Here is a 16,273-nt window from a genome sequence, read left to right on the forward strand (position 1 = left end):
TATTTTGATATTGTCTATGGTATAAATAAGAATAAAAACTATCATTTTTGTATATAATTATAAAGAATTTGAGAACTGAAATATGTCTTATTTCTACTACTTGATAAGTCTATGAAATTGACTAAATTCAACTGTAATACATTAATATTAACAATAAATAATAAATTATATTTCTACTACAGTAAAATTTAAGTTTAGAAAATCACCAAAATGAAACTCTTATACTTTTACACTTCTAAAAACAAATTCAGCTTTGGAAATAATGTCCAATTATTTTGGAGTTCAAATGAGCTCCAAAATAATTAGTTATTTACTAAATACCATTGTCAAATAATTTACCTTTGTAAGTACATGCTCCAAAAATACTCTGTAGGATGTTGAATATCTTAATTTTGTTTGGGATGGACATTGTAGATATAATTAAAGCCATCTGTCACTTACACTGTGTTTCTAGACTCTTCCTTCTCTTACCTGGGGAAAAAGTCATCTCAACATCAAATATATTATTTATTTGTTCCACCATTGCAATGTAAGTGTTGTATCTTATTTATATATTAAGCCTTAAAATTTTAATTAGTCACATATGCTTAATACAAAATGACATTTCCTGATGTCAGCAATTAACCAGAAATCTGTGAGGCTGTGTAGCAGAGTTGAGCTATCTGAGCACATGAATAAAAATTCAGGATCTTGTGTCTAATTCAGGAATGAAGTTAGACCTAGGAACTGAATAAGATGAAGGCTTTCAAATATGCTTCTTTTATATTAGAAAGGAGATACTATATGTTCTGCACGGTATACTACAGCAGGTAATTGTAAAACAGTTAAATGTGTTGATTTCCTGTGTATTGCTTCAATAGTGGGTTTGTTGACAGGTGGGTATTTCTGGGCCCTTGTAATGCACTTTAACAATAAAGGTGGACAGGAATAAAATGGACCAAATTGCAGAATCCTTCCAGATGACTATTCTCATGTGAAAGATGCCCAAGTCTCTCTTTGAACTGTTAAATGAAATTGTTTAGTAAATTAAATTAAGATCAACTGCTGATCTGTTTATTTTAGACTAAAATCCCAGGGTCTTTTCCTCAAAAGCAGGGTGGTGCTTGTTTGAAAATTAGGAAATAGCTGTGACTTACTTTGGTTTTTGCAAACCGAGCCAAAATTAGACTGTAAAGCTCAGAAGGCATTTCAAAATCTCAATTATCCAATAGTTAAGAAGTAATATTTTAATGGAAGGACTAATGTAAGTATTAGAAAAATAATGGCCAAAGTTAAGGGAATTCTTATCTAGTGGTAGAATTATAAATTGATTTTCTTTCTTTTGAAGTACTTTTATCGAGGATGCTAAAAAAATAAAGGAGCTACAATCTTGATATGTTTGAAATCAAAATTACTATGTTTCCAATTATTTCTTATTGTTTTATACTTCTAATTAGTTTCTATTTCATTCTCTTCTGGCTAAAATCAGAAACATTATTGCTTAATTAGATATTCGAAAGTCAGTGTACACTTTTGTAATTATTAGGATCTCATTTTTGAGTAGTTTCATTTCTTCTGACACCAATATGCTGTTTTCCTATGTATTTAATATTATAGCATGGCTTTAAGAGGAACCTAAATACCAATGATTAAGTTTATGAGTAAATGTATACAGGCAAAAATAAATCTCAACACTTTTGGTTATAAATGGGTATTATATAAAGATGCTTAACAATTACTGCAAATGAACAGTTTTTATCTCATACAGCCTAGATTGGTCGCTTTTCCATCTCAAGACACTCTTTTTTTTAAAAAATAAAATTTAATTCAAGTATATCATTCATACATGAAGAGCCATATACAATAACTATTTAGTAAAAGTTGTGGATTTACAAAACAAACACGTATATCATCGTACAAGCCTCCCATACATCGCCCCACTGCCAATACTTTCCATTGTTGTGAAACATTTTGTTACAGACAACGAATGAGCATCATTAAAAATTACTACTACCTATAGCTCATATCTTACATTTGTTATATTTTTCCTCCAACCCACATGATTATTAACATCCTGTATTAATATTATATTACCAGACATTCTTTTATCTTTTACAAAACTGAGACAGTTAGGTATCTTGGAGAGGTTATAGTTTAAGCCCAGGTTCCACCATTTAGAATATGTGACCCTCTAAATTTCAGTTTCTTTAACTTTAAAGAAGGGTAAGAAATTTTGCTCTGTTTTCTCCATAGAACTCTTGTGGTAATTAAATAAAAAATTATCTTAAAAGTTTAAAAAATTATCAAAGTGCATATATATGTACATATACATATAAATAATGATGTATACAATATTTGCATATTACATATAAAACAATATTTTACCTGCCATAAATAACACCTAAGAACTCTTAAGACAAATAAAAAGATGGAGATAAGTTGATAGATATTTATTCATTAAGTTACAGTTTATAAATGCCTCCCATCAGTCTAGACCAATTTACTAGTTAATACAAAAAGGTAATCCTCTTCCCAAAGTGGTCCAGGATTTGCTATAAGAAAGGTAATGCTTGGCGGCTCTTTCCCAAAATGTTTCTTGGACATCTTTAAACCATCAAGTTGCACTTACTAACATTTTTCCTTATGTGACAGATAGCTGTGTGTTTAGCTCAGCAGACTATTTGACATCCACTGAATATTTTTTACAAATAAACAGTAAATGCTTATTGGGAAACGTATAGAGTTAATGTTTCAGACAGGGTATTTTTTTTTTTTTCTTCTTTTCTTTCTTTCTTCTTTTATCAACAGCATATAGAATACCAAACTATAGGACACTTAAAAAATTGGTTAAAGGACAGTATCTCTTAAACACCTATATAATTATAAAGCATGAAAATTTTAAAAAATTACTTTGACATACCCTGGGAATTCATAGATTTAATACTTCTACTTTTTAATATTTTTGAATAATGCCAAACGTACATGGCATGGAGAAATTTGTAATTTTCTTGGAGCACAAATTTGCATGAATGTATATTGTGAGCAGGTGCAAATTTTTGTTCCTTTCTCAACTTTGGGCCCATGGAAATTTTGCAAAGTGATTTTTAAAAAACCTGCTTGTGGAAGTGAAGGGAAAGTTCAATGGTCGATGAAAGTAATTGTTTTGAGTCAGAAAAGAGATGTTCCAGACACATTCAATAATGGAATGTTCTGTATTTGGTGTAAAGGAAATGCATACTTTTGGTTTGTAAATTGATTGGTTTGTATGATAATTTGCACAGGATGGTGATTTATGACAACTTTTAGGAGATTTCAGGACATTACATTCTTTTAAAATATGAGTGGCTTATCTTTTGTTTATCACGTTGCTATTGTTTAATCTCCACATGTCTACTAGATCTTTATCAGCCTTCCAGCTACCTTATTTTTCCTTTATGTATTTTTCCTTTATTTTCATGTTCACTCCATCCTGGTATCCTATTATTAAGCATAAAATATATTTCAACAGTATATATTATCTCTATGTGATAAGAGGGAGTAAATGGAAAATTCCATTTTATTTTTGTAATCACACCAACATTGGGATAAATCAGTACAAGACAGCATGTAATCAACTAACAATAAGTAACCATTACTCTTTTTCTAAAAGCATAGTTTGCCAGTTTTTTTTTTCATTTTTCATTGAAGTTTATGTTATTTAGGTTATCTCAACCTCATGAAGACTAAATTCTCAGATACATGTAATTTCATACTCAGATACATGTAATTTCCATTTAATCAATCAATGGTAGGCAGACAAATAAATATAGTCAAGCACACTACATTCAGAGTTTAAGGTCATTGTGCAAGACTCATTCTGCAAACCCTGGGGAAAAGAAATAGTCTGAATATATTAGATTTTGTTTAGGGGGAGTTTACAAATTTATCATCAGACTCTAAAATTATCATTGACCTTGGCAATATTTGTAGTAAGAGAATCTATTGTAATTCCTGTTTTTTCTAAGAATGCACTTCACACCTACATTTTGGCTTTTTCTCAAATTTAGTTTATTACAAAAATTGTCCTCCAAGCCAGAGGAGCCAATGGAGTGTGGAGTGAAATCTCAGAGTGTGTCTGCCGGGATTTAGAGCCAGCCTTCCAGTGCAGTGATGTGATCTTGGTCAGATATTTCTCCTCCCAGACTCAGTTTCTCATTTATAAAATGAGAAATGGAGGATAGAGTAGAATTATATTATAGACTTGTTGAAAAAATAAATGAAACACTTCTGCAGGGTTTGATGCATATTATACATTGCATAATTATAAATGCCTCCTTTCCTATTTCAAAGTAAATATTATATTACAACATTATTGTAAGATTCTTGTGTATAAACATATCTTATAATATCTTGTGTATTAATGGGCACACAATAAATGTATGCATATGAATATAATGATGAGTTTTAAAGCTGTGTTCTAAAATCTATACTAATTCAGTATTTTAGTAAGGAATGTTTTAAAGATGTTCAAGACAAATTGATTAGGATAATATGAGTATTTTTATGGATTTAAAAGGTATCTTATTTACACATTTGATATACACATGAAGATTTCTTAAAGTTAAAATTTTTGCCAAGAGGGAATAATTTGGGGGAGGATATAAACATTTGTTTCATTTGCTTTACACACCTCACCATCTTGTTAGTGTGTGTTATTATTATCACCATCCTGTCTACAATGAAAAAGAGGCTTGGAAAAGTAAAAGTAACTTCGCTCACACTCAAGAGAATGTCCTGTGGAATGATACACATAGTGGAATGATACAAGCTAAATTTCCACACAAATCATTCTTATGGAACTGGGTAGTTGTTCATTTTCTCACAAAGGAACAAATTACAGCTCATTTCTGAAAGTTAAAATTGCATATACTATTACAGATAACAAGCAGCTGAGGAACGGGTAAAGAATGCAAATAATAATGGAAAGAAGGGAGAAAAAAGAAACAATTAAGTCAAACTAACAACAATTATCTCTAAGGAGCAGGATTATAGACTTTCAATTTTCACATTATATATTTATATTTATACAGTACTATTATTTCACTCTGAGTATAGGCCACGTTTCTAATTTTAAAAAAAAGGACATATTATAAAAAATAGAATTCCCCCTAAAAAATACTAATTCAACTAGAATGCTGTCCTGAGCTACTATTCATTGTACCTGAATTATTTGTCCATAAGCAATGAAAAGTCTTTTAAAAGTTAAATTCTACTTTGCAAGTTTCAGAGAAGTTTCTCTGATGGAATCTGATACTGCTTACTTTAAAAATTATTGCTTTATAAGAAAAGACAAAACAGCATATCTCTTATTAATTTTAAATAATTATCTACTGGCCTGTAAATTAATTTATATTCTTAAATGTCCAACAGGATAGATAGCTTAAAAATTCAATAAAATTTCCTTGTGCAGAATATTTTTAGACAACATGTAGATATATTCTTAACTGTGTAAAGATATTTTAAAACTGGCTTCATTCCAGTCATAGACTTTAGTGAACTCCATGTTTATTTATTTCTAATTTTTAAGATATTTTTTTGAAATATGGAGGGAATGTAGACAAACTGGAGACACAGTGTCATTTATGGAATCCTCTCATAATTTCTAGCTAAGAAATAAAAATATTATGACTAGTAAGTTAGATAAATATGTTAACAGATAATTCTAACCTTAATTAAATAAATTTTTTTCTTTTCTTATTTTTTTGGTTTACAATGGACAGGAATTGTTTTCACAAATAACAAAACAAACATTTCTCAGTGTAGGGGCTCTGTTGAATAGCTTTGAAAGAGCTACCTTCCATGCAGTCATCAATCACCCTTTCTTTTTGGCTTCTCACCTCCCCATTTGCACTTGGAATGACAGAAAAACCTGGGAAAGGAGGATAAAGATGGTATCAATCAAGATGAAAATTTTCCTGTTGCCGGAAAAGGCAGGATGTAAGGTTAAAAGACGAGAAATGTGGTTTACATGTGTGATTGGGAAGCTAGAGAATGAGACAGAGGGAAGGGATGTTTTCCCATTTTAAGTCATTCTAGGAGGCATCAGGGTAAAGGCATTTACTTATCTTAAGATGAAGACCCAGGGGACCAGACTTTTCTCCTGAAAATAGATCACCACTACATCCTATTGTTCAGTATGATACATGGTGAAACAGAAACTTAAACCAGTCACTGATTTTTACAATGGTTCCTTCCTTCCTTCCTTCCTTCCTTCCTTCCTTCCTTCCTTCCTTCCTTCCTTCCTTCCTTCCTTCCTTCCTTCCTTCCTTCTTTCCTTCCTTCCTTCCTTCCTTCCTTCCTTCCTTCCTTCCTTCCTTCCTTCCTTCCTTCCTTCCTCCCTCCCTCCCTCCCTTCCTCCCTTTTTCCCCCCACTTTCCATCATCCCACTTTCCCTCCCTCTGTACCTTTCTTTGTAAGGGAAGACAAGCCAACCTTTGTTAAATAGTATATGACTCAGACAAACCCCTTTCCTGTTATTTCAAGTCCTTTCATTATAAAGTATGAGATGAGCTGTAATACAGCATATCAAGTAGAATGACCTTTTTCCCCCATTGTAAATAATCTTTTGAACACGAATTAATATAGTCTGTGTAATGAGAACGGCAAATTAATCTTCATGATGGATATAGAAGACTGATGCCTGTCAGTCAACAAGAAAAGCCATCTTATCATTAACTCATATATTTTAATAGGAAACTAGAAAGCCCAGATAAGCTATATATCATATTGAAAACAGGAAATGCTTTGCTTTAAAATAGTTAACACTGATTGGTATCTTCACTTTCTTTGCTTAACACATGACTGCAAGGCTTATACAAAAGATATTTCTGGTTTGAAATTGACCTTATTCTTTAAAGCAGAGTTCTGATTTATAAATTGAAGACTAAAAGTCTGAAATTGCTTTCATGCTTATTTAATTTTTTGAGTGTTGCTTTTTAATGTCAAAATGGAATTTAGATTATAAATGGATTCATTTGTTCTACAAAAGACTGTGGTCATGTTTTGTAACAAATGTGAGATACTTTCATCTACATTTTTCTATGTGTCAGAACTTTTAAAATCAGAACTTTTAAAAGAATGATAAACTTCGGAAAAGATCAAAGTGAAGATGCACTTCAACTTAAAATATTTTCTCATAATCTTTTATTTAGTCAATAATCCTCCCACTGTTACAGAATAGAAATTTATATAAAGACTAACTGGACTTTTTGATTCTCTTTTCAATCAAATTTCTTCAAAGGTGGCGTTCATCATAGTACTCTGGAAAATGTGTGGATGATCAAACTTTGCTTTAACTATTGGCTTTGCTACCTATTAGTGGTGTGACATTAATTCAGTCTCTGAACTTCAACTTTCTTTCTGTAAAATGGGGTTAATTGTACTTCCTTTGCATGTTGTTATAAGTATTTACAGATATTTTATGTTAAATTTTAGGTGAATATTTAGTACTTTGTTTGGCAGGTATATTAAAAAAACAGACCACATTATTGTTATTGTTATTATTATTAATTCTATAGTCTCATAACAAACTTAAAATAGATGACCAATTTTATGAACTATCATAGAATTGGAAATTTTCTGTAGCGCACTAATAATTTTTTTTTTTTTTTTTGCAGTAAAAATTAGACCTTACTAAGGAATCTGCAAGAATGGACTGAGTTTTCAGTAACAGGTCCCTTGATACTGAAATTGTCCAGCCAACTTATATTATGGATCACCATTTTCTATTCCCTTAAACAAACAAATAAAACAAAAATACCAAAAACCAACTACAAACTACTACACTACATTAGAGAAAGATGGAGAGAGAGAGGGAGAGAAGGAAAAGAAAATGCTATAGTTAAAGACTACATTTTTAAAAGACATTTGCGGTTTTCAAAATAATATATTTAATGAAGAATGAAAGAACCAAGTGTAATATTTTAGTAAAATAATTTAAAAATAATTGCCTTTAAAAAATTCCTGCAAATCCTTAATATGTCATTTTCTTCCAACTTTATTTAAAAACTTCAAATGTTTCAGTTGTTAAGCTAAATGATCTTAGTTCCATTAATATATTGAAAGTAAAATTATCAAAATATTACAATAAATCCTAAAAGCACTATTTGGTCTGTTAAATGCCATCACACTGATTCTGATTTAATCATACTTGAGAATATTAAACCTCTTTTTTAAGGCAAATATTAGCAGTCACAAAGCCTTTATTAATGCTATTAGTACTATCTGAAAAAATTCATTTAGAGCCCAAGTTGGCTACCTTTGGTAATTTAATTAGTTGTCCATTGTTATGGAATCTGTGCACCAAGAGTCACGCCATTATCTAAAAGAATGCATGGAACATTTATAAAGATGACGTCACAATACATTTAAAACTGGAATTTTAACCAGAAAATAATTTAGTTGATAAAGAAAACAGAATCCACTGTAATTTTAAAATCTTAATTTACCATGCAAGTTTGTATCATTTACGCTATGAAGTTGACAGACACGAGACCTTTTGTACAGACAGTGATTCCAGAACTGGCTTGGTACTTGTTCTACCCCCTCGGGATCTTTGAAAACAGACATGCTGCCCTGAAAGGATGCAAGCAGGACCCAGATTTATTTTAAGATGTCCATAAGAGAAGAGGGCACCTTCTGACTGTCACAGGTCATTGTTAGGGCCACTTGCAGAACAGTTTTCACACTAGCAAAGGTTTCCACTAAGAGGCCAGTAATTTAGGGAAATTCTCATTCCCTGTTGCTAGAGACGCCTGCTGTATTCATGGCTGATTATTTTAAGAGTCAGGCAAGTTATGCAATAAACGACTCTGCAGTACATGGATGATTATGTTTTTCTCCATCTTAGTTTGATTTCAATCTCAAGTGTCCATTCTGCCAGAAGAAAAATAATCTGAGCCAATTCAGATTAATTTGGGCCAGCAGTTCTTCTGTCATTTCAGAGTTTTGCCTTTTTTCCTCCTTTCTCTGGGTTGTATTTAAGTTCTGGAGTCATTGGTGGCAGGGACTGGCTGCTCTTTTCATCTTCCCATCTGGTCAGTGTTGGTCCGTCCTGAGGATACTGGATCCTCCCCGCCTTTCTGCAGAGGTGACTGTGTGTGGCTTTCTTTGTCACAGCAGCTCCGCCCTTGCCAGCATAAAGTCGCATTCAGCAGCCATTTCTATGGGACTGTACCCATGACAGACCAGTATGGGGAACGCTGTGAAGCTTGCTGCCTCCCTGGGTGCCACTCTAGACACAGTTACTCTCTGCTCCAAACCTTATTTGAGTTTTTTTAATCTTTATTTTTTGGACAGTTGCCACAATGTGGAGAACCCATACTCGAGGCCACACTAATATCTAGATGTTGCAGCATCTGAAGCTCTTTTAGCCTGGGTGATCTCTATCTGGTGGATGTATGGAGGTAGGGGGATGGAGTTTTTAAATCTCCTATTTAACTCACAAACTTTGTCCCAAGTCCATCAGGCTTATGCTCTGAAAATTTAGGCTTTAGAAACTCTAAATCCTCTTTGTTACAAATTATTGTCTTTGAGCTTTAAAAAGTCTTGCATTTAAACTCTAAAACCAGGTAGTTCTCTTCTCTTGTTCAGTACTGGCATTTCTGCTGTAATAGTTCTGCTCTGAGTTAAACCATGTAAAGATTTAGTCTGAATGGTAAAAGAATCATAGGATTAAACAGCAGCAGCAGCAGCAGCAACAAATATAATAATTACTGTGGACACAAAAGTTTATTCACATATTGAAATATTACCAACCTGTGACTGGTTTCCTTTCATTGATTTATGAAATCAAGCCTATTGTATGAAAAGGGTCAAAGAAGAATAATAAGCAAGGTCTCTGGATAACAATTTTTTTTCTCTACTTGCTTTATAAAAATAGTAAAGTTTTTTCATAGTCAAGTCAGATATATAAAATCACTAATAAGATTTCAGATTAATAAAGGAATCTGATTCGTTGAAGCACATATGTTATTAAATAGTTATTTTTACAGTTAGAATTTTAGAAAAGTTATCTCAGATGAGAGGAACTAAATGTGAGTTTTGCCTCAGTTCCTTGAGAATAGTTTCCTTAGGAATAGCTACCATTATTTCATTCCTTGCTTCAACACCTACAGTAGCTTCCTATTACTCATTCCATGGAATCTGAGCAATTCAGCATGGCACTTGAGGAGGACCTTGACCTAACTTGAACCTGCCTTTCTAGGCTTTGCTTTCACTATGTGCTTTCAAGAATCAGACTCATTGACCATTTTGCTTTCCTCACAAACACTTTCTGAACTTTTCCCATGCTACAGATTCCCACTTCTCCAGGATTTTCTTCCTATCATCAATGAACAGTCTACTCTTCACTGCAGTCCATCGTGAATGCCGCCCTCAAATCTCTTTCCTAGTCCCCAGTAACGAGAATTTCCTGGCTCTTTCTTATCTCTCGGATGGCACTTAAAGACTGAACTGCCCTGCAGCTATTTGTGTCGTGAAGGAAGAACCACACCAAGAAAGCAAATTTGGGTTTTGTTATGGGCTGAATTGTGTCCCCCCAAAAGACATGTTGACAACCTTACCACCCCCCCCCATACTTTATTTGGAAACGGGGTCTTTGCAGTTCTAGTCAAGTTAAGATGAGGTCACACTGGATTAGGGTGAGCCCTAGTCCAATATAAGAAGAGGTGAGGCACTGGGAGAAGGTGACCATGTAAAGACAAAAGCAGAGAATGCAGTGCTGTATGTATAAACAGGGATTGCCAGCAAATACCAGAAGCTAGAATAGGCAAGGAAGGGTTCTCACCAACAGGTTTCTGAGGGAGCATGGACTTGCTGAGAGCGTGATTTTGAACTTTTAGCCTCAAGAACTGTGAGAAAATAACTATCTGTTGCTTTAAGTCACCTGTTTAGTGGTGTTTTGTTACAGCATCCCTAGGACAGGCTTATTGAGTTATTTTATGAGTCTCACTGACAGGGGAAGGCAAGGGGTTGCAGGGTCCCCTTCCATTTCATTTTAGCTAACAATTACAATTTCCTTCTCTGATATCTCCAGAGAAATTTTTAATATTCTTTCTTTGTGCAATTATGGAGATATAGCAAAAAAAGAGCCACAGATTTTAACCACTAATTCACATTTCACTAGAAAACTTCTGAACAAGCTCAGAAAACCTTGACAGGGAAATACCACCTTAGTTTACTTTATTTCAAAGATGGTAAAAAGAACTGTTTCTTGACAACAACCTAAACCTTTTCAGTGTTCAACAAAGCTAAAACATTTGGTGTTTTAGATCATGGCTGTAACTTCATACTGGTGAAGATGATCTATTTCAAAGAACACAAATAAGCTTACCTCCATCCTTCTTACTCCATCTCATCTGCTATTCAATTGTGTTCTTTGCTTGTGGGTACCTGAAATAGTGAGAAAGAATAAAAAAAGGAAAATTAAATATCACTCACCTGTATTTCATGAAGGGCAAATATTTACAATTTTGATTGATGACAGACACACACTTCATAAAACTATTTAGCATGCAACTCCAGCTGCAAAAACTGAACAGCAATATGCCTAAGCTGGTAAGAGCAAAAAAGTAAACCAATCACATCGACAAAAAGCCACCATAAACAAAAAAACTGTATTTAAAAGATTTAACAGTTTTGGCATTCATCCCTACCATCAAGTTTTTTGCTTTCTTTTTGTCCATCAAAATTTAGCTTACGTTTGATGTTAGCAAGAGTTGCATTACTATTATTGTTAATTTTAGTTCTGTTTATTACCTTGAGGGTTATATATTGTAAAATAATTTTGGTGCCTCTAGTTAATGTTAATTAGTTGTTTTAATAGCCTATAGACCTATTTGTTATGTTTTTGTAGGTTTACTTTTTTAACTATCAGGAACTTAATAACTGAGAATATTTAACATTACTGTTGCATATGCAAAATTACAGAGTTACTATTAGTGTTACCTGTTTAACGTTTAGTCATCCTTTGAGTCCTGCGACATATTTCCTTAATAATCATCAGCCATCAAGTCTGATAGTCTCAAAAGAAATATCAGCCCTCTAAACTGCCTTCAAGGGCGGTGATATTTAGCACTGAAAATTACAAATAAAGTTTTTGAGGTTGAATAGCAACAATTGGCCAGTGAAACTGATTTGTTTGTCAAAACAAGTTGTTATAAACTACGCAAATGAAGTCCACGCACTCCTTTGAGTGAAAACAATAAAGTGAATCTACGCAATGCTTACATGTTGGATGGGATATTTAATGCGCGGGGAAACTCAAAGGTTGAAGAACTAGGCATTTAGACAGTGGTAAGTGGTAATCTTACCTCTTTATACTCCATTACTCTTTCTCACGAGAGACATGCTAATGCAAACAAGTCAATCAGAGTTTGTGTTTAGCAAGATAAAGCTTAGAGGATAGTTTAAAATCCATTTATTATTCTAAATCCATTTTTTTCCATTAACATGTTATACATTAGTGTTTACTAACCATGATTCATGTAACAGTTTAGTTTGTTAACTTTTAAATTATTTAACAACCATAAGTTATTAATACATTTTTAAATTATTACACAAATATCTTAAAACAGGCTTGGGTTCATTTTTGTAATTTTTAAATAGAAAACATTTTAGGCATCTCTTGAAGAAGAAATAAAGCAGGCATTTAAAGCTAGAAAACAAGTAATTCCAAATTTAGTTTTTACAAAAGTTTTCAGCTTTATTGACAAATTATGGCAAACATATTTGACAAATTGTGGTTTCCTATTTAGAGAAGCTTACACATGGAACTTTATGTGTTTTTTTTTTCTTTTTTAACAAATACAGGTTAAAACACTGAACAAATTCAGTTAGCTACATACATACAGTAGCTGCTTGTTTTCAACCCCATTAAAACAGCATTTAAAATTAAATTTACAAACTGAATATCGAACATCTTCATCTAACTAACAGATATTAAAAGACAGGTTAAAACATCTTATCTACAACTTTATTATCAGCTAATTCAAAAATCATATTACAATTTTTTTAGCAACCCTAAACAAAATTTTTGCTAGTTGGTTGAGACTCAAAATCTAACAGATTCATGCTTTCTCTTTAAAAAAAAAATTACACACAACAATGAAAACAACCAAGAGAATATCACCCTACTGAATAATTTATAGACAATGCTTGCCAATGTCTTTTTAAGTCTGTTTCATAAAATAATACTAGTGTCAATGTCACACCAACAATTTAGGGAAAGATACAAGAAATATATAGGAGTAATCATGAGCAATTATTCCTAGAATAGAAAATAAAAATGGACTATTACTTGTCTTGTTGCTGTTTATGTGGAGACCACAGGTTATGAATTGTCTTTGAGGTGAGGTCACGGGAGAGGAGGGCCTTCAATATCTACCATAGGGATGCTCCCTGTATCCCCCTCTGGCTGACCTTGGCGGTGGTGCCTTCAGGCTGGAGCGGGTGGTAGCCCATTCTTCTGGTGCTATGAACAAGACAGAGACAGTAACATACGAGTGGCTTCCCAGTTATCTGAAATAGTCATTTAAGACACAAAAGCTGACTAAGAAAAAGAGAATAAAAGATGTCGACCCTGCAGGCTAAAGCTTAACTCTCTTCTCCACATGATGAGACCAATTCAAATTATGTATGTATATATATATATACATAGGTTGAAATGTAGCCACTTGGAGTTGAGCTTGCAGGGCATTTTTCAGAGAAGAGAAAGGTAAAAGTCTTTGGGTAACTGTACATTTTTTTTAGAGTTTGATGCCACCAGATAGAAAGAGGAGTATCATTGTAAATCATTTCTCATTTAATGCTCAAAAGAAATTGGACGGAATAACCAGTGGTTTGGAGCCCTTGGTTAACTTGGGAATCACTTAAGAACCTTTAACAACAAAAACAAAAACAAAACTAAAACCTGCCCTTGGACTAACTAATTAGAAAAATCTAAGGGGTAGAACCTAGGGATTGGAATTTCTCAAATGCTCCTTGATGATTTTTATAAGGCTGAGATTCACAACCACATTAGATTTATCAAGATTTATTGCACTAAATTGTCCTAGTCAAAGTTCATGAGAAAGAAACAGGATATAGAGCAGAGTGGATTTTAAGCAATAAAACCAGTAAAGAAAGAATATACTCATATCAATTTTTTTCAATAAACAACTTGGAAAATAAAGAGGTACTATTATAGTACACTAGGAAAACTCCATTGTCTATTAATCAAATTTCTAGTAACCTCAATGTTTTGGAACCTTGACAAAAAGCAAGAACAAGCAACCAGGTTTTGAGTATTGTAGAAATAAGCAATTGCAATCCTCATGTCCCAAGAAAAGGAACACAGCCCTCCTTCACCGGACCAGGGACTTAATATTAGGTTATAATAACATTTTATGTAATATCAAAACTAGGTTATCTGGGTCTTTTAATCAGAATTCAGTTATTTTTATACTTTAATAGAGAGCAGACTTCATGCATGGGGCTATGGCAAGAAGAAGTGTGGACAAAGGAGAAAGAATTTCTAGAAAGGCACACAGACACACTGGCATTGATAGCTGATATAAAAGTGACACTAATGGAAATGCAAACTGGAAAAATCTCTGTAGACTGAGGCCAACCGATGCTGAAGATGTGTCCCTAGAAATTTCAAGCTCCCTTAAGAATATCTCTATACAATAGTTCAAAAGAGAAAATTAAATTGCACTTATAATACTATAAGGCAAGGGTAAATGATATAAACTATAGAAAAATAATCAACAGTTCATCAGTTTAGCCAAAAATAACACTTGTATGGGTAAAAACTAGGTTTCTAAGGAAATCCTGCATCAGAACATCATTTGTATAGATGATACCTGATAAATGAAAATTATATTCCTTTCACTATTTCAGGAACATATTTATGCTTATTTCAGTATGTGATAAAATATAAAATAGGAGTGAGAAACTCAATATATAGAGAAAATAGTACCTACTTAAATCAGGGTTTGGCAAACTACAGCCTATAAGCCAAATTCAGACAGCTGTTTTTACAAATAATGTTCATTGGAACAAAGTCATGCTTATATGTTTACATATTCTTTATGGCTGCAAACATGCTAAAATGGCTGTGTTGAATAGTTGTGACACATACCATACAGTCCTCAAAGCCTAAAATATTTCCTCTTTGGCCCTTTACAGAAAAGGTTTATTGACTTCTATATGTTGTCTTTGAAAGGAGTGGAGAGAAATACTGTGTAGTAATGAACTTAATTTTGCCCAAAGAGAGGTCTGGTTTTGCCCTCAACCTCTGGGAAGTTGTCTCTTAGCCCATAGAATGGCATGCTTGAAAAGAGTGTTATTGTTTGCCTGGGGACTTTGAGCCACACCAAAAATTAAGGTGTGGGCTTTTGGTATGTGGTATCAGCTTGACCTCCTGAGGGGCTGAAGACTGACATCAGCCATGTGGGCAGGCAATTGTGCCTATGTGATGGAGCCTCAGTAAAGTCTCTTGGCTCAAGTGAAATTCCTTGGTTGGCAATACTCCATGTGTGTTGTCCAAAAGAAATGCTGGGAAAGTAATACAGTTCCACCAGGAGAGAGCAACAGAAGCCCTGCGTTTGAAAATTTCCTGGACTGCTTTTTGCACTCCCTCCCCTGGTTAATTTTAATCTCTGTCCTTTAGCTGTAGTAAACCATAACCATAAGTATAGCCGCTTTCAGTGAGTGCTGTGAGTCCTTTTAGCAAATCATGGAACCTAAGAGACGTCTTGGGAAATGTTCCCTGTGACCTGTGACATTGTAGGGATGCCTGGTGGCAGTGTGTGGACTTTTGTCTTCCTCATGTGACATTTTGAGGAGATCACAGTATAAATTTCTCAACATAGACATTTGGAGAAGAATTCTATATATGTATTTGACTGGAATTGGATAAAACTTTTTTGGATATATTAATGGGAAAAAGTGACTTTGTTGCAAGCTTGAAAGTGCTTTCTTGGCCTTGTGTAATATCAATGTTTATACTTTGTGAGATAATCAAGGATATGTCAATGTCTTTTTTCTCTGGCAGAAGTAAACCAATTTCATAATATTATACTTTTTTTTTAATACAAGGACTTTAACACTTTCTGCTATCAATCGTTCTAGAGTATTAAAGATACCTAGGGAAGCGGACTTGGCCCAGTGGTTAGGGCATCCGTCTAACACATGGGAGGTCCACGGTTCAAACCCCGGGCCTCCTTGACCCGTGTGGAGCTGGCCCATGTGCAGTGCTGATGTGTGCAAGGAG

The 16,273-nt window shown here is 33.5% G+C and overlaps 1 protein-coding gene across 2 annotated transcripts in view; it reads right to left on the reverse strand.

Moving 5' to 3' along the window:
* Positions 1-7,613: 7,613 nt before the first annotated feature.
* The window catches only part of KHDRBS2 (KH RNA binding domain containing, signal transduction associated 2), a 679,570-nt gene continuing 670,910 nt past the window's right edge, over positions 7,614-16,273 (reverse strand). Inside the window, exons 9-10 of one of the 2 annotated variants that reach the window (XR_002793225.3) lie at positions 13,316-13,489; positions 7,614-11,409 (exon numbers count right to left, since the gene is read on the reverse strand). Coding sequence is in view for 1 of the 2 variants with exons in the window: in XM_004473412.3 (XP_004473469.1) it covers positions 13,392-13,489 (98 nt within the window). In the remaining variant the exon portion in view is untranslated. Of the gene's footprint in view, positions 11,410-12,695; positions 13,490-16,273 lie in introns of those variants that run through there. The other variant, XM_004473412.3, reaches the window with a different exon arrangement.

The sequence above is a fragment of the Dasypus novemcinctus genome, chromosome 11 (genome assembly GCF_030445035.2).
Source record: "Dasypus novemcinctus isolate mDasNov1 chromosome 11, mDasNov1.1.hap2, whole genome shotgun sequence".
Taxonomy (NCBI): Eukaryota; Metazoa; Chordata; class Mammalia; order Cingulata; family Dasypodidae; genus Dasypus; species Dasypus novemcinctus.